Raw genomic sequence first — 21,714 nt, forward strand, 5'->3', positions numbered from 1 at the left:
AAAGCTTTCCATGTGCTCCCCATTCTATGTTCCCTCTTCTCTGGTTCCTGCTCCTCCCTTCCAGCAGCAGCAGGTGGCCGACGGCTGGTTCTCCCCCGAGCCCCAATCAACAGTAGGTTGCTGTCTCCTTACTTTGCCTCTACACACTCTTGACCCTTAGAGAAAAGACCAGGGGGGAGGGAGGTTCTTTTACATGGGAGTATGGGCTGTCATAAAATTATGCTCCTTCAAGACCTGGTCTGAATACAGTGGTATTCAGTGCAGTGATTTACCTTAAATCAGTTTGAAAACTGATTTAGTTAAACTGGTGCAAGTCTGCATGAAGACACACTTAATTCAGTTTAAGAGTGGTTCACTGCCAATTAATCCATTTTTTTTAAACTGGATTAAGAGAAATAAAAATAAGTGTCTAAACCAAAGGTCATACCAATGTCACCAAATTGGTTTATAAAACCACCTTTAGTTAAACTGGTTCCAGTTGGTTGTACGCATCCAAGTATTTAAAGTTGACCTGATGAAGAATGATGAAGATGATGATGATGATGATAATTACTAATAATACCGAGCTCTTACATAGCGCTTTTCATCAGTAGATCTCAAAACACTTTACAAAGGAGATCAGTATCATTATCCCCATTTCACAGATGGGTAAACCGAGGCACAGAGCACTGAAGTGACTTACCCAAGATCACCTGTCAGGTCAGTGGCTAACCAAGGAATAGAGCCCAGGTCTCCTAAATCCAAGTCCAGTGCTGTGGTTTCTATTGCTTCTGTGTGATGTATAAAGAAGTCATAGAAGTATTTTTATGAATATTTGTAAAGCATTTGTAGATTGTCTGAAGTAAGAGGCTATGAAGTGTAAAGTATTACTGTTATAGAGGGAGTTACCAGATGGCACCATTCCACACAGCATGCAAGTAGTGTATATTCTTTGAATAAATGCTGTATTGTTGTTAGTTTTTTTTGACATAGCTTCTTTTAAAGGAAGCTGTTGCAAACAGCAAGAGAGTTTGTTCTCTGCCTTTATTTCTCTAAGTCCAGTCAATACTTGGTGCAGAGTTGCTTCCTGGGAACTAGGTATTGGTTTTGGGGTGAAGATTTCAGAAAGTGGGGCTTTTCCTGCATGTCGTTTGTGACTACCTTTATTCATGGATTCCTGTATATTGTGTATATAAACCAGTTACAGTAAGGATAAACCCCCTCGCCCTGCGTCATTGATTTTTCCTTCAACAAGAAACCAGCCTGGAGGGTCCTGACCTCTGCTAACACTCGGCAGAGGGCAATATCATTACCCCACAATTCACTTAAACATGCTTTATATTTTTAATTTTCTTATTCCATTAAATTAACATTTTATAAGAGGAAAAGTTAAGGATGGTTATTGTTAAGCAGAGCTCACCTTGAGTAAAGAGTCCAAGTTCTTGACATGTGGTATAAACTGACGGTTATAATACTGAGAACGATGGGTGAGGTTCTTTTCATTTTTATGGTCACAATGGGGATAAAGCTTTCTCCATAATGGCTTCCCCCCGCTGCTCCAAGTCTGTGTGGGTTTGGGCACTGGAACTGAAGACGGGCAGCCTTTCTCCTGCCCTCTCGGTCACCTTTCTGCTGGCACCCAGGCAGTGTGGAGGAGGAAACTGTCTGATTCAGATGCAGAGAGAGCTACAGCTGGATCTAAGGAAAGGAGTAGATTGGGACAGAGTCTGGCGAGACTTGGACTGAAGAGCGAGGAGAATTATAACTGAGACTGGCTGGGCAGTTTTATGGGAGGCCTCAAAGATACCTCACCTCCTATTAAGACGTGTCTCCTACCATAAGCATTGACTCCATAGCTGCTCCAGGGCCCAAGCACCCAAGGAAAAAAAATAGGGGTGCTCAGCACCCACCAGCCACAGCTGTTTGGCAGGGCTGCTGATCAGCTGTTCAGCAGCTGGCAGGAGGTGCTCGGGAGAGGGCCGAGAGCAGTGAGCGGCAGGCAGGCCGGGGCCTCAGGGGAGGGGGTGGGGCAAGGGGTGGGAAGAAGTGGAGCGAGTGCGGGGCCACTGGGGAGGGGGGCGGAGTAGGGGCAGGACCTCAGGGCAGAGTGCAGACCTGCCAAACCTCTGAAAAAATGCAGAAATTGTGCTTGGTTTTGGCTTAATTGGTTTGTGAGTTGCTTGTTGGAATATTTTTGGCTTGTTGCTTGTTTGGCTTGTAGCTTTGTGCTTGTTGTAGCTAGTTGCTTCTTCTTTTTTTTTGATCAGCTCCTGGCACACAGGGGCAAGGATAGGGGGAAAGTTGGGGCAAGGACGGGAGAGAGTCAGGGGTGCACAGCAGGTCCACCACGGTCCCAGACTGCACCCCGGGGGATCTAGTCACATAGAGTGTTGGGGTTCTTAGGGACTGGCTTGTTTGGGCCTTGTTTTGAGGTGGGATTAGCTTGATTTCTGGCTTATTGGGAAAGTCGGGGTGTTTATTTACCATGTGAAAGTTGGCAACTGTGGCGGCATGAGGATGGAGCACACACTGGGAAAAATAGAAGTCAGCGCCTGTATCTCCTATGTCACATTTTCCTGCCCCTATTTTCTTCAGTGTTTCTGGCCTTGATGGACTAATTGTGAGGAAACCAAGTGATTGTCCTCTCACAGAAGCCTAGGTTCTCTGACTCCGGTCTCATTTCCTCCACAGAAATGATCTAGCCGCCAGTTTCTTTGTTTGGGTTCAGAGGGAATAACCATGGAATTGCTTTACTTGTTTTGGTTTCATCGTGGAAGACAAAGAAGTTTAGAGGCAGGAATGTTGGGAAAATAATTTTGACCGAGACGATATTAAGGCCTGATTCATAACTGCATTACTGCAGATTAACACCAGTGTAACCCCACTGATTTTAAATGGACTTGATTCTTATTTACACTAAGTCACTTTACATTACTGTGGCAGAATAAAGAGGTTTGTAAGTAGGCACAAATTACATTTAAATCTAGTTCAAGGGCCCCTTCTCGCTTGCATGGTGGCCTTGGCAAAAATGAGAATCAGGCCCATTCTGTCACATCCTCTCAGGTGGACATCCTGATACATCTAAATATCTTTTCCATTAACAGAGAATGGCCAGGTGTACATCCAAAAGAAGCCCACCATGTATCCACCCTGGAACAGCACGTTCGATGCCCATATCAACAAGGGTAGGGTCATGCACATTGTTGTGAAGGACAAAAGCGCAGAAATGGTTTCAGAAACCACGGTCGAACTTAACGTACTGGCGGACAGATGCAAGAAGACCAATGGGAAGACAGAAATATGGGTAAGCGCGTTGGGTTCTTGGCACCACTGATGGCTTGTTAGAGATAACTGTTATGGAATAAGGGGAGGCACTAGGTGCATACCAGATTGCAAATGGAACTGATACGCCAACAAAAATTGTCTGCCATCCAAGGAGCACATGTGGAGTCATCTTGTGTACATTGCTTGATGGAAAGCAGTCCATGAACATCAAAAAGAGCAACCTAATGCTTTCATATTAGCTGTCACTGCTATATTAAAACGTAGACCTTATATTAGCAAGCATTCTGGTTCCTATGAGTCATGCAGACAAAATAAATTTGATTAGATAATCCTTTGGGGGCAGATAGTAATATGAGTGGCTACATATGAATTATTTTATGTGCCCTAGAGAAATGCTCTTAAAATGTAATCTTTCTAATATCAATGGACTGATTCCCTGCTGCATCACTTCAGTGTTATATCATTGCATCAGCGGTGTAAATCTGAAGTAGCGCAGTGATGAAACAGGCTCGAAGTATTAATTACATGGCATGATAATCCCAGCAGGTAGGCTGCAGGTAATGCTGTTTAGTATTTTTGTGATCGTCGTGCTCTTAATAGGGACATGACATCTGGAGAAATGTTAAATTACTTGAATGGCAGGTAGTTTTTTCTGTCAGCTTTCAGACTAACTTGCAGAGATACTGACTTTCTAATTTCCCGAAGGATGCTCACTCCCACTCTGCCCCAGGCCCTGCCCCCACTCCACCCTTCCCCCAAGGCCCTGCCCCTCCCCTGCCCCTTCCTACCTTGTTCCACCCCCACCCCCGAGTGCACCCTGCCCTCACTCTGCATCTTCATGCCCCTGCTCCTCCTGCCCCCTCCCCAGCTCCTCCTGCCCGCTGCTGAACAGCTGATCCTTGGCTGGTGGAAGGCACTGGGGAGAGAGGGAGGAGCTGGTTGGTGGGACCAGCCAGTGGGGGCTAAGCACCCACTATTTTTTTTCCATGGGTGTTCCATCCCCGGAGCACCCACAGAGTTGGCATCTATGCTAACTTGTAAGATTTACCCATAGAGTGAAATTTTCAAAAGCATCTCATTTCTATTTTAAAAACAGTTTTAGGTACTTCAGAGCCTACGGGTATATAGAGTCTAAGGCCTGGTCTACACTACGGGGTTAAGTCAAATTTAGCCATGTTAGATCGATTTCAAAATGAATGCGTCCACACAACCAACCCTGTTCTGTCAACCTAAAAGGCTCTTAAAATCGACTTCTGTACTCCTTGGCGGGGAGAGTAGCGCTAAAATCAACTTTGCTGGGTTGAATTTGGGGTAGTGAGGATGCTGGCCTCCAGGAGCTATCCCAGAATGCTCCATTGTGACCGCTCTGGACAGCACTTTGAATTCCGATGCACTAGCCAGGTACACAGGAAAAGCTCCGAGAACTTTTGAATTTCATTTCCTGTTTGGTCAGCGTATGTCTGCACACAAAGAAAAACCTGCAGCTTGCCCATGCCAGCCAACTTGGGCTTGTGAGGCTCAGACAGTGGAGCCGATTCATTGCTGTGTAGGCTTCTCAGAGAGTTTTTTTTTTAAGCAGAAATCTTTCAAAAACAGAATGAAACATTTCATGTTGGGTCGAATCAAACTTTCCTTGAGGTTTTTTTACTTTTTCTAATTGCCGAAAAATTTCATTGTGGGCCAACCTGAAACAATTAAAAAAAAAAACTTTTTGATTCAGCCAGCAAACCAAAAATATCAATAGGAATCTAACTCCCATTAAAGCCTATGGGAGCTAGGTACTTACAGTCAAATTTGCAAAAGTGCTTAGCACTCAGCAGCTGCCACTGGGAATGATATGGTCTCTTGATGGAAGCTGGTGGATACCGAGCTCTTTTGGCAAATCTCAGCCTTATTTATTATTTTATCCATACTTACGTATGTTCTAGCATGCTGTTCCCAAGCCTCTGATGAGAAGCAGCATAGTCTTATAACTGTCTCTCTCTCCTCCCACAGCCCTTTTTTACACTTTGTTCTCTGGTGTACTTTGTTGTCCAGTAGTTACTGTGTCTAATAATGAACAAACAGAAACCAAGCATTTATTGCCATTTATTGAACTCTGTGTGGAAATTCATTTTTTTTTCTTGCCAGCTGAGATTATTGCTAGACTTTAGCTTTGAGTTCGCTCAAGCATCTAACATGATTGCCATTAAGCAGTATTGCTGTCTAACATCTACACGTTTTCTTTCTCCTTGTCTCAACCAGCTAGACTTGAAACCTCAAGGGAGAATGCTAATGAATGCAAGATACTTCCTGGAAATGAGTGGCAAGTGACACTATTTATTGATTAATTGATTCTATTTCTGGTTATGTGGGGCAGACAAGTCACCTTCAGATAAACACCTACCATTTAAAATAATGCTCATTTCAATACTGATGATTCACCTGTAGACTTGTATTGAGAGTATTGCAATGGATTGAATACGGCTCCACTATGCAGAGCGATTCATATAGCATTGCGGAGTTCCATGCTTGCTGTCCCTCAGTTATTTGCATTCAACTTTCCTAACTTTACCAGTAAAAAAGTGGATTCTCTAACTGCCAGCCCTACATATGCATTCCCTTAAGCCAACTAGGGTAGACCCAGAAGGAAAAAGGACCTAATTCCAGATCAGCTCCCATCCAGGACAGTGGAAAGACTCCCACTGATTTCAAAGGTTTGGACTGGCCCCGTATAGAGCTCCTAGCTGAGAAATGTATACATTAAGAATATATTGGTTTGGAGCAATCTCAACATAAAGGCATGGCAACATGCATAAATAGCCATGTAAAACACATTTTCATCTTTTGACCTTAATGACAAAACCTCAACTTAGAAAGATCTTCCGATGAGACAATGAAAATAATTCATTAGGAAGTGTGTGTATGTTGGTACTTTTCCTCATCAACTCCTACTTCTGATGGGTAGTAAGGCTTCTGCTGTCACGCTGTATCAGGTAAGCATTGAAACCGAAGTTTTAACCCATCATAAGGGCTAACCTTTAGAGAGGTTAGGTGTATAGTACATCTCTGAATTGCATGTAGCAAAGTCTGAATCAATACTTCAGTGCAGGCTACTTCCTACAGAATACTTAGGTGAATTGTTGCACAATCCACTATGCGGATATTATTCTATTTAGCAAGAGTTGGGTTTTTTTCCTCGCAAACCTTGCAGAATCACGCTAACTGGGAATTTAACTGTGTATTTTCATGAATACAGTATATAGGAAAGCAGTACTGGCCTGGTAGAATGACAAGGAATATGCAAAAACAATCTTTCAGCAAATTATATATGTAATTCTAACTACTTTTTTCAGGGCAACAATTCTACGTAAATTGAAAATCTTACACCTGAGCACTCATGTCAAGAGTTGAAAGGTCTATATTTTTGAAATCAGCTTCATTTATATTTACCCCGTGGCCCTGATCTAACTCCCATAGTTGGATCAAGCCCTACATTTTTGTAGTATTACAGATTGTACTTTGAACTGCAAAGAAACTGCATCTGAAAGAGCACCCAGTGGGTTTTAAAAAAACATGCCTCAAAAATGTTTCCTCTTGTTTATGCAACACTTTTCATCACTTAGTATTTTAGCTGTTCGTTTCTCTTAAGATCTTGATTTAGATCAAGGTACCATCAGTGAGGTCAACAACATCCCAAAGAGATACTTGTGACTGTTTTCCAGACACATTCTCTCCTTTACATCGAATCCAATGGCAGCACTTCCATACTGCTGGGGCATTAGTTCAATTCTGAATAGAGGAACGTGCACTGCTTATTGACCCACACAAACCACTTCCTTTAAAGTCCAGGGTTTCCTTGGAAATCTCCCACCCAAATACTAACCAAACCCAGCCCTGCTTCATTGGTGAAAGCCAACGAGAGGAGAAGACAAGAGCTTGTCTGTATTGACACATTCTGCTTCTGCGGGTTATAAGAGATCAGAAAGGGTTCAATGTCTTTTTATTTTAAGAAAATTATTTGCTGGAAACAACACATTAAATAACTCCTATGCTCTGTATATTATGAATTTGCATTAGCAACAATTCATTGGTCCCTGTTGTCTTGTAATTCAGCATGTTAAGCCAATTCCAACCTTTGGAAACATATATTTAAAAGCATGGGGCTGTAGTTTGGGGGGGATTATCATATAATGTTGCTTGCCACAGAATGAAATAGCCTCTTTCTAATAATAAATAGCATCACCCAAGCTTCTAGAATTTAAATGTAAACATGTATGAGAAACAAACACACTATTTAAAATATGGGTAGAGGTGGAAAGAAAGTCAGATAGGGCTCAAGGCATTGGCTGTAGGATCTAGAATTTTCTCCCTTAAGTCATCAGCTCAGCGCTAGTTCAGGTCAGTAGAAACCAAAATTCAGGGGTCCCAGGTGCAATAAGGTGGTATCAGTCCATTTCCTAGTGGATAGTTCTACCAGCACAATTGACCTCGTTATCAAAAATAGCTAGCAATACCAAACACTGATTGAACAGACAAAGAAACTGAACTATTTTCTTGCCTATAGGTGTGCTCTATGGCTGTGTTACACTGGGAATGCAACATGAAGGACACCTACACTGTCGTTGTATCAAACAGTTCAATCCACTTTATCATTAGTTGGTCGGAAAAATCCCAGTGCAACAGTATTTTGTCAGAACTTGCCAATTCATCAAAAATAAAATGTTTCACAGAGATGGTTCAATTTCACCAAAGTTCCAATGGAACCCAGGCAGTGTTTTGTGACAGCTCACCCACCCGACTCCTTGGTAGCCTGTCTGCTGGGGATCTCAGGGGTTCCATGGTCCATGGCTCCAGGGACACATACTACGCAGACTGCTTCAGAGTCACAGACTCCAGAGATTCAGAGGCCACCTGGTAGGCTGCTGGGGACCTCCCTGTTTCCAGGGTGCACAACTTCCAGACAGCCTACCAGCAGCCTGCCCCAGAGCTGGGGATCTTTTTCAATGAGAATTTTGAAATTTTGGGGTTTCGTTCCCAGTTGGAACGAAATATAAAAATCCTCCCTGAAACAGAATGACCTTTTTCTGCCCAGCTCGGATTCTCATTGTGAATTTTGCTAGCTGTTTCCCCCCACCTTTTTCCTCTCCTAGGTCATGCCCCCCATCATATGTTCACATTGTAAATGCTGAAAGGATCCTCTACCAGTAGTTTCAGAACAGCAAGTTGGTATTTAAACCAATTAACTGCTTATTTGGAGGACTTTCCCTTTCTGCTTTAAAGTGGTAGAATGAAAGCCCTCATGAAACAGACATGGGCACTCTGCCTGCTTCATTTCTAACCAGAGGATTCATGTGTAATCTCTTATAAGTTTTATACTAAGTATCTATGTGAGCAAGTTTGGTCTCACATTAGTTGCTTCCACCAGCATAGTTACAGAGAGGAGACTAGAGAGTAGGGCTGGGACTCAGAGCTCCTGGATTCTATTCTCCAGGGGTGGCTCCAGGCCCCAGCATGCCAAGTGCGTGCTTGGGGCAGCATGCCACGGGGGGCGCTCTGCTCGTCGCCGGGAGGGCAGCAGGCAGGCCGTCTTCGGCGGCATGCCTGCAGAGAGTCCGCTGGTCCTGCAGCTCCGGTGGACCTCCAGCAGGTGTGCCTATGGAGGGTCTGCTGGTCCCACGGCTCCGGTGGACCTCCTGCAGGTGTGCCTGAGGAAGGTCTGCTGGTCCCACGGCTCCACCAGGCACGAGACCAGTGTACCCACTACAGGCACGCCTGCAGGAGGTCCACTGGAGCCGCAGGACCAGTGGACCCTCTGCAGGCATGCCTGTGGGAGGCCCACCGGAGCCACGGGACCGGCGGACCCTCTGCAGGCACGCCACTGAAGGCTGCCTGCCTGCCACCCTCCCGTTGACCAGCAGAGCACCCCCTGCGGCATGCCGCCGTGCTTGGGGTGGCGAAATGTCTAGAGCTGCACCTGCTATTCTCAACTATATAGCCTCTGTCCTTCTGCAAGTCATTGAACTTCTCTGTGTCCCAGTTCCCCATCAGTCGAATGTAATACCTGCCTCACCAGGGTGATGTGTGGCTTCATTTATTAAAGCTTGTAAAGCACTCTGATGAGATTCTCAGCTCAGAACACAGCTCAGAACACAGAGTATAAACACAGTATAAGTACAGTGAATGTATACACACACTGTCGTTATACTGTACTTACAGTATATATACTTATACTGTATATATCCACACACATAGACAATAACTGAATTTTGTAATGAACTTTTACGTCTCCTTTCTTCCCAGATGCTAAAGAGCTGATTAACTTCGAGACAGAGGGGTTTTTCTCCTTGCATCAGCGCCGGGGAGCCATCAAACAAGCCAAAATTCACAACGTCAAATGTCACGAGTTCACTGCTACCTTTTTTCCGCAACCCACATTCTGCTCTGTCTGCCATGAGTTCGTCTGGTACGTACAATGATTCAGTGTTTCCTCTACCTGTCATTCTTGTTGTCCGTCATGTTAACTGGCTGCCCTTCCATAAGCACTCTGTGGCTACAAATGAATGAGAGTTGGTGTGACAGGTTGGATCACAGAACCCCTCTTGGGAGCTGCCACCTGATGTGCCAAGACTACCTCTGCTCCTGCTTTCCCTGCCAGCTCGGGACCCCAGCACCCTGTCTTGCTGACCCATTCATCTGCTCCAACACAGACCCAGGGTCTGAATTACTTGCCCCAAAGCTATAAGTTTACCTGAAAGCAGCTAATAGACATGTTCCTGTCTTCAACATTCAGATGCCCAACTCCCAATGGGGTCTAAACCCAAATAAATCCGTTTTACCCTGTATAAAGCTTATACAGGGTAAACTCATGAATTGTTTGCCCTGTATAACACTGATAGAGAGGTATGCACAGGTGTTTGCTCCCCCAGGTATTAATATGTACTTCGAGTTAATTAATAAGTAAAAAGTGATTTTATTAAATAGAGAAAGTAGGATTTAAATGGTTCCAAGTAGTAACAGACAAAACAAAGTAAGTCACCAAGCAAAATAAAATAAAATGAGCAAATCTATGTCTAATCAAACTGAATACAGATAAGATCCTCACCAGTGCTAGAATGCTTCCTTTTACAGACTAATCTCCTTCTAGCCTGGGTCCAGAATCTCTCACACCCCCTGTAGTTACTGTCCTTTGTTCCAGTTTCTTTCAAGTATCCTGGGGGTTGGAGAGGCTCTCTTTTTAGCCAGCTGAAGACCAAATGGAGGGGTCTCCCAGGGGTTTAAATAGACTTTTTGTTGTGGGTGAAGACCCTCTTCTCACTCCTATGCAAAGTCCAGCTCCAAGATGGAGTTTAGGAGTCACCTGGGCAAGTCACATGTCCGTGCATGACTCACAGTTTTTACAGGTAGCATCCATTGTTTACATGCTACCTTGAACAACCTCAAATAGACTTCTTATGTGGATTGGAGCATTCCAAGATCCATTGTCCTTTTAGTGTTTCTTGATTAGGTACTTAATTTCAACATTCCTTTCTACAGGAACTGACCAAATGCTCTACTAAGATTATTTAGAAATCAAGCTAGTACACAGCCAACATTCATAACATTCATAACTTCAAATACAAAAACGATACATGCATACAAATAGGATTAATACATTCAGTAGATCATAACCTTTGAGATATGTTATATGGCATATGTAGCAGAAAACACATTCTAATAATATTTCCATAAAGCCTTATGGGAGGTACCATCACAGTTGGTGCAAGTGAGGTGCTTTCCCTGGATCACAGCCCAGTGCAATTCAGCATGTACATGTGTAGTCAGATGTCCCCAAGTACTTCTGTTACACACTAGATACTAATCATCATCTCAGGAGAATCTATTCCTCCAAACATCAGTGAAGAATTATAACTGCTCACCATTAAGACACCCACAACTCTCACTCCCATACTTGACTCCAATGGGCCTTTTCAGTGAGAGTTTGTCTGAGCAGGGCCCAATCCAGCACCTATTTAAGTCAGTCGGGCACAAATCCCCAAAGGTATTTAGCCTCTCAACTTCCTTTGAAATCAATTGGAGTTAGGTGCCTAACTACCTCTGAAGATCTGGGCCTGAGAATCTTTCCATAGACTTTAATGGGAGTGTGATCGCCCTGGATGACCTCCTGAGTTCATTAGGACTGGAAACTGAGAAAAGGCCTCAGGTTTTGGGGCATTGGAACTGTTTGAAGGAATAAAGACCCCTCGTGTGAGTAAGTATCACGATATCAGGCCCTTTATCTGTTACATGTAGGTGTTACATGTTTCATTCCCGGGATATGACACACACAATTGTCATGTTTCTAATTGCATTTGCACCAACGTGAACATTCACTCTTATCTTTTACTTTTTATGCAGTGACTAAAAGACACATAAGTTTCTAATAAACAGTTTACCATTAACTGATGCAAAATTAAAAGTTGAAAAGTGCACAAAAACGGCTGTGAGGGCCGCAGGCAGTCATTCTAACTACTAGCTGAAGTGAATAAAGATACTTAAGCTAGATAAGCCCTACAGGAGCTAATAAAAATCAGTGTGGTTTTATTCAATTTTCGTTGCATAAATACTGCTGACATTAGCTCTCTGAAAATTCAGAATTAACCAGCTTTGTGTTTATTCCAGGGGTCTTAACAAACAAGGCTACCAGTGCAGGCGTAAGAAGCTTTATTTTATTACTATCATTATTTATTCCGTTGTGGTTTTTTAAATGGCATTTTTTCCTAATATTGTGACTTATCTGTTCTTTTAGAATGCAATGCTGCCATTCATAAGAAGTGTATTGATAAAGTAATAGCTAAGTGCACAGGATCAGCAATCAATAGCAGAGAAACAATGGTATGTGTCACATTTCGGCATAGGGATTTCATTCTGAGCTTTCTCATGCTGATGTAAATCAGGAGGAACTCCAGTGAAGTCACTAAAGTTACTGGTGTAAAATAGGTGTCATGGATCAGATTTGTGTCCTTTGCTTGCACCTTCCTAATCAGTCACACACAATCTCTTATTTGTGATGCACTCAAATATAATAACTGAATTTGCAATATGTAAATCAAGACTGGATATCTTCCACTGGTCCTTCTTTGAGCAGGCGGTTGGACTCGATGACCTCCTGAGGTCCCTTCCAACCCTAATATTCTATGATTCTATGATTCCAAAAGTGATGTTATACCTCTAAGTTATGGGCATGAGGGAGATATTATTGGGTGAAGTTCGTTGGTCTTTATGATGCAGGAGGTCAGACTCAATTATCATAATGGTCCCTTCTGGCCTTAAAATCGAGGAATTTACCATTTCAAGAGTGTATATATTATCCAAAGTTTGCAGATTGTTAATAGGAGATCTGTATGTTGACATGTTCCCCTTTATAAGATTTTTATCTTGCTTTTTCACATCATTGTTCCAGGGAGCATTCCCCTACCCTTTTCCAAAATGAGCATAAACTGCCATTTCTGCCTTGATGTTAAGACTGCATTTTTCTTAGTTAATTTCATCCCACAGCTCCGATTTACACCATGTCGCATTTTCCTTCATCAGTTCTGATCCCTCCATGGTGTTTACACTCTTCAAACACTTCAGGCTGTTATTCTCAAAGCTGACTAGTGGGTTTAGCCACACAGTTCCCGTTGACAAAGATGGGAGCTTTGTGGCAAAATCCCCTACTTGGCTTTGTAAATCTATAGACAATTTCCTCTGTTTGGTCAATCCCAATAACAAAGATGCAGCACTGGCATGGATGTCACTTTTTTTCCTACCCTGTTTTCTATGTACAATATATTGCTTATTCCCAAGGACTTTTTTCCCCTGGGCATGGTAAAAACCCTGCCAACTAATAATAAGGCTGTCAAAGACCACTTGATGAGCAGCAGTATAATCCCCCTAAAATAGATAGAATAATATGGATGATGAATACTGCTTTTTTTTAATTCAGCGCCGGTGTAGAGTGGGCAGTATTTTCATTGCTGTCTTTTTTTCTTGCAGTTCCACAAGGAGAGGTTTAAGATAGATATGCCTCACCGGTTTAAGGTCTACAACTATAAGAGCCCAACGTTCTGCGAGCACTGTGGCACGCTTCTTTGGGGCCTGGCGAGGCAAGGGTTAAAGTGTGACGGTGAGTCCCGCTGCTCTGCAACTGTAGATGGAATGGGCCTTTGCAAGGCTGCTCTCCTAAGGAGCTGCAGTCTAAGGGTACGGCCAGACTACCCGCCAGATCAGCGGGTAGTGATCGATCTATCGGGGATCAATATATCACGTCTTGTCTAAACGCAATCTGTCGATCCCCGAACGCTCTCCCGTCGACTCTGGAACTGCACCAGGGCGAGCAGCAGTAGCAGAGTTGATGGGAGAGCCGCGGCCGTCGATCCCGCATTGTGAGGACAGGAGGTAAGTTGAAATAAGATACGTCGAATTCAGCTACACTATTCTCGTAGTTGAAGTTGCGTATCTTACATTGACCCCTCCCCCCAGTGTAGACCAGGCTTAAAGGCCAAATCCTATTTATGTTACACATGCAAATAGCTCCTTAATACTTGGTGGTAAGGGGACGTGCTGACAGCAGAGCCTGAGGATCCCCCCCCACACACACACACACAGCAGGATCATTCTGAGGGATGCACAAGGATGCATGATCAGGGCCAATGCAACCATTTAGGTGACCTAGGCGGTCGCCTAGGGTGCTAGGATTTGGGGGGCGGCATTTTCTTTGGCAGCGACTGTGACAGCCGGATCTTCAGCTGCCCCAGTCGCCGCTGATATTTAGGCAGAGGGAGCTGGGGCAGGGAAGCATGAGGAGGGCCGCCTGCAGCAAGTGGGGGAGGCGGCACGCAGGGGAACTCCCCGCTCCAGCTCACCCCTGCCCCGTCTCCTCCCCGAGCACCCAGTGGCTGCTTCACTTCTCCCGCGATGGCGTGCTCGGGGAGGAGGCGGGGCAGGGGTGAGGTGGGGAGGGGGTGCCTCAGGGCGGAGGGTGGGGGGCGTGCCTCAGGGTGTGGGGGGGGAGCTTCCGTGGGGGGATGCCTCAGGGCAGAGGGTTGGGGGTGGGGAGCTGCCACACGGGTGGCGCCTCAGGGCAGAGGTGGGGAGCTGCCGCAGGGTGGGGGGCGCCTCAGGACAGGGACTTGGGGGAAGGCACAAGGTGGAAGTTTTGCCTAGGGCATGAAACATCCTTGCACCGGCCCTGTGCGTGATCTATAGGGTTGAAGAGTGGATCCACATCTGTCCACAGGCTTAGGGAGGAAAATGCCCGCATGCATCTCTCCAGCCTGTGGCTTATTCAGGTTGGGCCAGCACAGTGACTGTGCACCAATAGGATTTAACTGGTGCTTAGGCCTTGAGCTACATAGGGCTTCAGAAGGGTGAATTTCTGGCTCAGGCCAATAGAAGTGCTCTGCCTCATGTCAAACAAATGCTGTTTATAATGCAAACCTCCCCAGGCTCTGATCACCTTATAAACTTCTTCCTTTCAGCATGTGGCATGAACGTCCATCACAAGTGCCAGACAAAAGTGGCAAACCTTTGTGGAGTTAACCAGAAACTAATGGCTGAAGCACTGGCAATGATAGAGAGCACCCAGCAGGTACAACAGCTCGTGGGCTGAAACGGCGTGGTTTAGTGGATAGGGTGCTGGTGTGGCATTCAAGAGACCTGGGTGCTAGTCTACTGACCCGCTCTGTGAGCTGGGGCAAATCATTTCCCTCTCCATTTCCCCCTCCACTCTGTCTTGTCTATTTGAATTGTAAACTCTTGAGGGCAGGGACTGTCTCCGACTCTTTGTGTGAACAACATGCAGCACAATGGGACCCAGATCTTGGTTGGGGCCTCTAAGCATGGCTGTAATACATATGTAACAACATAGAGACTCAAACACTTCCACAGTGTGTTGCTTTAAAGAAACAAAGACTCCAAAACCATGACCTTCCTAATGCGTTCAATCGATGACTTCAGTTAGTAGCCAGCTCCTTGTCTTTCTATAATTACGCCTGTGCAGATTAAGCAGGTTTAATAAGATACCTGTGCTCGTAGGCATTTTCAGCCCCTAACATCGCTCCTTTTTTGCTTGTGACCCAGGCTCGCTGTTTGCGTGACACTGAACAGATCTTCAGAGAAGGACCTGTTGAAATTGGCCTTCCTGTTCCTATGAAAGAAGTAACTCTGCTTCAATCTGTGCCAGCACCTGCAACTGGGAAAAGAGGTACCTCTCCAATTATGTGTGTTCACGGTGCCAATTATTTAAACTGTTAACCGCAGACAATGATAATAATGAACTTAGTCCATTCGTAGTACAGACATCCTATGTATTACGTATATAAGCCACGCCCACTCTGTGCTCTGTCCCCCTCTGGTGGTGTCTTTCGTCTCTCCATGACCAGGAAGCACTTCCCAAGCCTCAGAGGCTTCCCAGCTAGATTCCATGGAAGGACCATCACTTGTAATGCTGATGTCCCTGGATGGCTTGTTGACAGCAGGGATCAAATCTGGGAAATCCATAAATGAGCCTCTATTACTTGAGCTGAAAGACTCATCTCGCTGCCACCAGAAGGAGACAGAGAGTCGCACCAAGTGAGTGTGGCTTACACTTACAAGAGGTTCCTTCCAAGCCTCACGTGATGTCACGATTCTGACATAGTAGCACGGACATGATTTATGGCTTAGACCTAGTCAGCAACAATTCCAGTGCACGCTCCAAATAATGGAGTTTCCAAAAAATAACTCACTCCAGGTGATATGTTCATTAGTCAATACAAAGCAACATCTGTCGCTAGAGTCATGCCTCTACCAAAGCATATCCCTCTCATCCACACTCTGTCATACCTACCCTCAAACTATTCCCAGCCACTCCATACAGGGGCAACTAATGCCCCTGGTCTCAGTGCAATTCCCTTCCACCTCTCTGTAGACATGTGCCCTAACCCATCCATTCCTGTCCTCCAGTGACATGAACCACAAAGCACCACACACACTGCTGACAAAATCTTCCCCAAATCCTCCTTTAGGTCAGGTATCCCAATACCCACCACTTCCCCCACCCACAACCATATTCATCAGAACCTCAAGAAGAAACGTCGCCCACTGTTTAGTTTGAACTATCTGCTCACCACTGAAAATTCATATCCCGGTTTCATTATTTTCTCTGTGTTGTGGCTTATAGCTAATGAAAGAGCAATGTTCTTGACAGGTAGCAGCTTCATAATAGTTTAAATTGTTACTTATTTATTTATTGTTTTAGTACTGCATGCATGTTGTTATAGTCTTAACTAATTATGCTGATTACAGAAAGGTGAATCTCCTGCAAGTGTTTCATTGTTGTGTTTATCTTATCTGTGTACCCTGCCACACAGCTGGCAAGCTGCACTCTGTTGACATGTGTACTTGTTCCAAGAACTGGCTAAATTAATTGTGTTTCCAGGGCTTGTTTCACTTTATTCTTCTCTCACCTCTCTTGAATTTTGTTTGTACTTAGCTTTGTGAACATCCCTGCAGGTAATGACCATTGATGCTGTGAGACCTTCTTTGTGAGTGTGGCCTGCCTTCATAGCATGGCCAAATCACACATTTAATAAAATCTGCACTCGTGTACAAAAAAATGACCATCTGAGGGGAAATCTTTCAAAGACATAAATGGCAACTAGGTGCTGAAGAGCTTGTCTACACAGGGACACTCAAGAAAGTGAATCCAAATTAATTTTTAAAGTGAATTAGTTAAACCACATTAAATCCCTGCACAGACAGTATTATTCAGAATTAAAGTGACCTTAATTTGATGTGTTTTAATTCGCTTCCAAAGTGTGCTTCAAATTCACACCTTTAGTTAATTTGGATTAATTTTCCTGGATGTCTCCATGTAGCCATGCCATCATTCCTGTAGAAAGTCAATGGAAAATCTCCACCTTACTCATCCCAGAGCTGACCTAAACATCAAAATGTGGGTTTTAAGTGGAATCTTTCAGCTCCCACATTTGGAAATTACCTCCCCCTGTGAACCACAATAGCTTTTATTCCTTTCAGTATTAGCAGTGAAGATTTAAAGTTAAAAAGAAACCTGAGCAAATTGGCCCAGATTCCTAGTGGTGTAAATCACAGTAGCTGCATTGAAGTGAACGGTGTGACACTGATTAACACCAGCTGAGGCTCTATTAATCAAATGATTGAGTTGCACGGTAGATTTAAGAACTACAGTATATGCTATGCCTACCAAGTTCAAGTATCATTGTGACTGGATAATTGAGATCAAGGTGCATACTTGCTAATCTGCAGTGCTAATGTGCACCTTGACATGAAAGAACTGCATTTGGAAATAGCCAACAGGAGGCCATACAAGGAAGCTCTCCTTATCTTTCCTGCTGTGAAGCAGTGTTCCATGACAGCATGTTCTGTGTTATCGGAGATGAAGTTCAGATGGGCAGGACAGGGTACCAGGATAGGGTAAGAGCATAGGCCTGTGGATCTGGGCTGGAGCCCAGTGACCTGGAAAAAGGATTCTGTTCCCCTCCCCAATTGACCAATGTGGAGGACCCTTGCACATTGTCTTCTAGCCTTTGAGCTGGGAATTTGCCCAAGGGGAGTTAAGCACACAAGTCCCAATGACTTTCACAGACCTCCTAACTCACATCAACCTGTCGGAAAATCCCACCTTTGGTCCATAGTGCCTGTTGTTACCTTGGCATCCAAGAGCTGTAGCACAACATATGAATACAGCTCATAGAATGAGTAGGACAAAAATCACCTCTGCTGCAAGCTTTAAAATACATGTGTTAGGAACAAAAGCAAAACTAAACCAAAGCTTAAACCCAATAAAGGCCACAACATTGGGCTCCCAGCTTGGATTCCATTGGAATGGTGAGAAGAGCACAGTGTTTCCTTTCCAACCTTGCTACAATTATCCATGGTCTTGTCACCTTACGATCACATTGCTCTGCATGAGGGCTGCACATGGAGACCACTGGGAAAATGAAGCTTGTGCAGAATGCTGCAGCCCACTTATGAAAGCAGAGTCGCCAATCAGAAGCATGCTATACCAATGCTCTGGAGACTTTGTTATGACTACCATCTTGGTCAACACCAGAGGCCTCTCACACCAGAAGCATGAATCTCTACAGCTTGAGTAAGAAGTAAAGGGAAGAAAACAGTGAGCAATTCTTCTCCATGTCCACTCAGAGTAGGACAAGAAGTAATTGGCTTAGTTTGCAACAACGGAAATTTAGGTTCGATATTAGAAAAAATGTTCTAACATTAAGGATAGTTAAGTGCTGGAGGAGGTTACCAATGGAGGTTGTGGAATCCCCATCATTGCAGGTTTTTAAGAACATGTTGGACAAACATCTGTCCAGGGTGGTCTAGGACAGCATTTCTCAAATGCAGCCACCATGACCGTATGCAGCTACCAGGGGCTTTTCTTGTGGCCATAACCTCCTGGGCTGTGATAGGGGCGGGGCCAGGGGAGCAGCAGCTCCTCCCCTTCCCTGGTGCTCCTGGATGCGTTGGTGTTGGCTGCTGGGGCTTCCAGCCAGGGCTGGGCCCTGCCCCGCTCCGACATGCCTGGGGCACAACACTGGAGAAGCAGCCGGTGAGTTCCCCACCTTCTCAGGAGTGGTGGGGATCAGGCTTTGGGCTTCAGCCCAGGGGTGGTGTGGAGGTAGGCTCTGGCCACGAGGGTTCAGGCTCCAGCCTGGGCTCCAGCTCTGTGGCTTTGGGTTCCATCCCCGAGCCGCAGGGCTTCAGGCTCCAGCCCAACATATCTGTGATTCTCTGACTCTAAAGAGCCAGACTTGCATCCTTTGTGAATTGGCCCCAGAGGAGGATGTCTGACATACGCTGATCAGAAGATTACATCTGCAGTTAGTTTCTAGCTGGAGTTTGGGACCAGATTACCTAAGGCACCACAGTGGATATTTATTTTATCTGTCAAGGTGGGTTGAGCAATCCTCTATATGGTATTGCGTGTTTGAGTTTATGGGATAGGTTCAGTAAGGAATAGATTCCTATACAGGTTTTTATAAATCTAAATAAATAGAATACCCAGGAAACTCTTGGAAGTCCCTCTCCAGGAACTGACAGCAAAGGCAGCCAACCTGATCTGAACTTCTGGGACAGGAGCATGAAGTATAAACAGTGTCTCATCTGTTTCACACAGCAACCTTGGCAATGGACTTGCAAGAGGCCCCAGGGTAAGATGTCATGGCATGGTGTGACAGCCAGCAAGAAGCAAAGTCAAGTAAAAGCTGCACAGCATCTTCAGCTTTGAAAGCAACATTGCAGTTAAAGGGCATCTTTCTCTTCTCATTTACACCCACGTAACATCAGAAGTCACTCTACTTAAGTCAGTGCAGTTACACCACTGTAAAAACTGATGTAATTAGAAGGAGATTAAGGTACAATGCTTGTGGTTTTCAAATCCACCTACTGAATGTGGACACCTGATTGCCATTGATTTTAATAGGCACGGGGTATCTTTGAAATATGGAAAACTAGGATGTGGAGTTTTTGTTTTGTTTCTGGGTGTTTATTTTGCTTTGGCATTCATTTCAGAGCCACAGGGAATCTCCTGGGAGACTCCGGTGGAAGACGTGACAAGCCCCGAGTCTCTTATAGAATCAGAACCAGGAAAAGATCAGAAGTCTGAGCAACTGAAATTAACAATCGACGATTTTGTCTTACACAAAATGTTGGGAAAGGGAAGCTTTGGCAAGGTAAGTGAGATGGGGCTGATGTGTGCTAAGCAAAACCAGACAGTGCACTGCTGGAGAATATAAACAGCTTTTCAATGCCTACATGGATGTTGCATTGCCAGGGGCAGAAGGCATGACTCTCTGTTTTCAAACCTCGGAAGAAACCCTGACCCAAATGTCCATAATAATAAATTAGATTTAAACATCGCCAACTGTTGCATTGCATAGAAACCTAATTCTCCCAGGGCTCAATCATACACCCAGCCCCACCTCTGCATAGGAGAGTAAATATACTCTAATGGCCCTCTTCCTCCCCTGCACTGGCTACCCACATCACAGCCAGGCTGCTACTTCCCCTTTTATGCATGTGGGTGGGGAGAAAGTGGGCAGAGAATGGACTGGGTGGAGTCCTGGCTCTGCTATGAGCCACCACAGCTGAGCTAGCTCAGAGGAGGAAGTAAGCTGCACCTGAAAAAAGGCTGGAGTAGATTACTTCCCCCTCCAGGGCAAAGAGGAAGCAGGGACCAGATTATGAAGCCCCCTGTTCTTGGGGCAGTGCAACTATGCTCTGCCCCTTACTCAGGCTGGATTCAGCTACATCTCTTAGATGTTTGGGGCCAGATCTCCAGCTGATGTAAATCTGTGTAGCTCCACTGAGTCAATGGAGCTCTACCAGTTTAAATCAGCTGGGGATCTGTGCCTTGGATCTGAAACATGAATCTTCTACCTTCAGTGGATTCGTTCGTCTCCCTTTACGTTGTGTGGCTGATCATTATTAATTCGTGGAAGCATCCTCCATGATAATGTTAACCATGATGAACTCATCTGGCACTAATGCAGTTTTGAGAGGCATTTCGGAAGCAACTCTTCATTGCAATTTAGCATCAACTAATGAGTGTGCACGTATTAGATAACGTGTTGCCCAAAGACATCAGAGATGGAACCTCCCCTGGGTGTATGGCTGATTCTTGCATATTTTATGGACTGATGCAATTGCAGTGGTCACATCTTAAATTGTTAATGAAACATCTGATTTTTTTTTCCATTTTGCTTTCCAAGAGTCCAAATCAGACTCTTCCACAGAAAACCGTGTGGGAGTATAAAATACTACAAGCTTCCTCGACAGAATTCTCTCCAAATTCTTCCATTGGTTGGAGTGGAGTGTGTCCTCCTTTGGAGAAGATGCAGGGTCTTCAGCCTTCATACCCTGCCGATCTCCAGAGATCAGTATGGGTTTCAATGGTACTGGGCCATCTGTGTAGAAGCCCATTGCCGCTGCATTGACCCTATTGTCTCCTACCCTCTCCTGCCTCCCAGTCAGACAGTTCCACTCTGGTTACTATCTCTTGAGCGCCTCTCTTAAAGAATATTCCATAGCGTGGAGAGGGCACTGTGAGAGAGTTGTTGTAGCATCAGCATTAATATTACTGATTATTCCCCATATGGCATGGGAGAGGCGATACACGACACACTGATAATTTAAACATACAAGTAACCAGAAGAGTAAATAAAACTTGCAAGGGGGTTGCAGATCCCCTGCACTTTTCCATAGCTACAGTTCAGTAAACAGTACTGAGAAAGTCTCATTGATTGTTCTTGAATGTTTAGCTAACCACGGGGCATGTTAATAATAAGACCTAACTCTTATATAGTGCTTTTTATCCATCGATCTCAAAGCATTTTATGAAGGATGTCAGTATCCCCATATCAGAGATGGGGAAATTGAGACACAGAGCGGGAAGTGACTTGCCCAAGATCATCTAGAAAATTT

The 21,714-nt window shown here is 44.7% G+C and overlaps 1 protein-coding gene across 2 annotated transcripts in view; it reads left to right on the top strand.

Annotated features, from left to right (window-relative positions):
* Positions 1-21,714, top strand: part of PRKCQ (protein kinase C theta) — a 92,201-nt gene that overhangs the window by 36,058 nt on the left and 34,429 nt on the right. For both annotated transcript variants that reach the window (XM_030572793.1, XM_030572882.1), the window contains 9 exons: positions 3,084-3,283; positions 5,509-5,569; positions 9,547-9,709; positions 11,905-11,936; positions 12,032-12,117; positions 13,261-13,390; positions 14,745-14,854; positions 15,346-15,469; positions 19,804-19,964. In XM_030572793.1, coding sequence (XP_030428653.1) covers positions 3,084-3,283; positions 5,509-5,569; positions 9,547-9,709; positions 11,905-11,936; positions 12,032-12,117; positions 13,261-13,390; positions 14,745-14,854; positions 15,346-15,469; positions 19,804-19,964 — 1,067 coding nt within the window. The remainder of the gene's footprint in view (positions 1-3,083; positions 3,284-5,508; positions 5,570-9,546; positions 9,710-11,904; positions 11,937-12,031; positions 12,118-13,260; positions 13,391-14,744; positions 14,855-15,345; positions 15,470-19,803; positions 19,965-21,714) is intronic.

This window comes from Gopherus evgoodei, chromosome 1, assembly GCF_007399415.2.
Source record: "Gopherus evgoodei ecotype Sinaloan lineage chromosome 1, rGopEvg1_v1.p, whole genome shotgun sequence".
Taxonomy (NCBI): domain Eukaryota; kingdom Metazoa; phylum Chordata; order Testudines; family Testudinidae; genus Gopherus; species Gopherus evgoodei.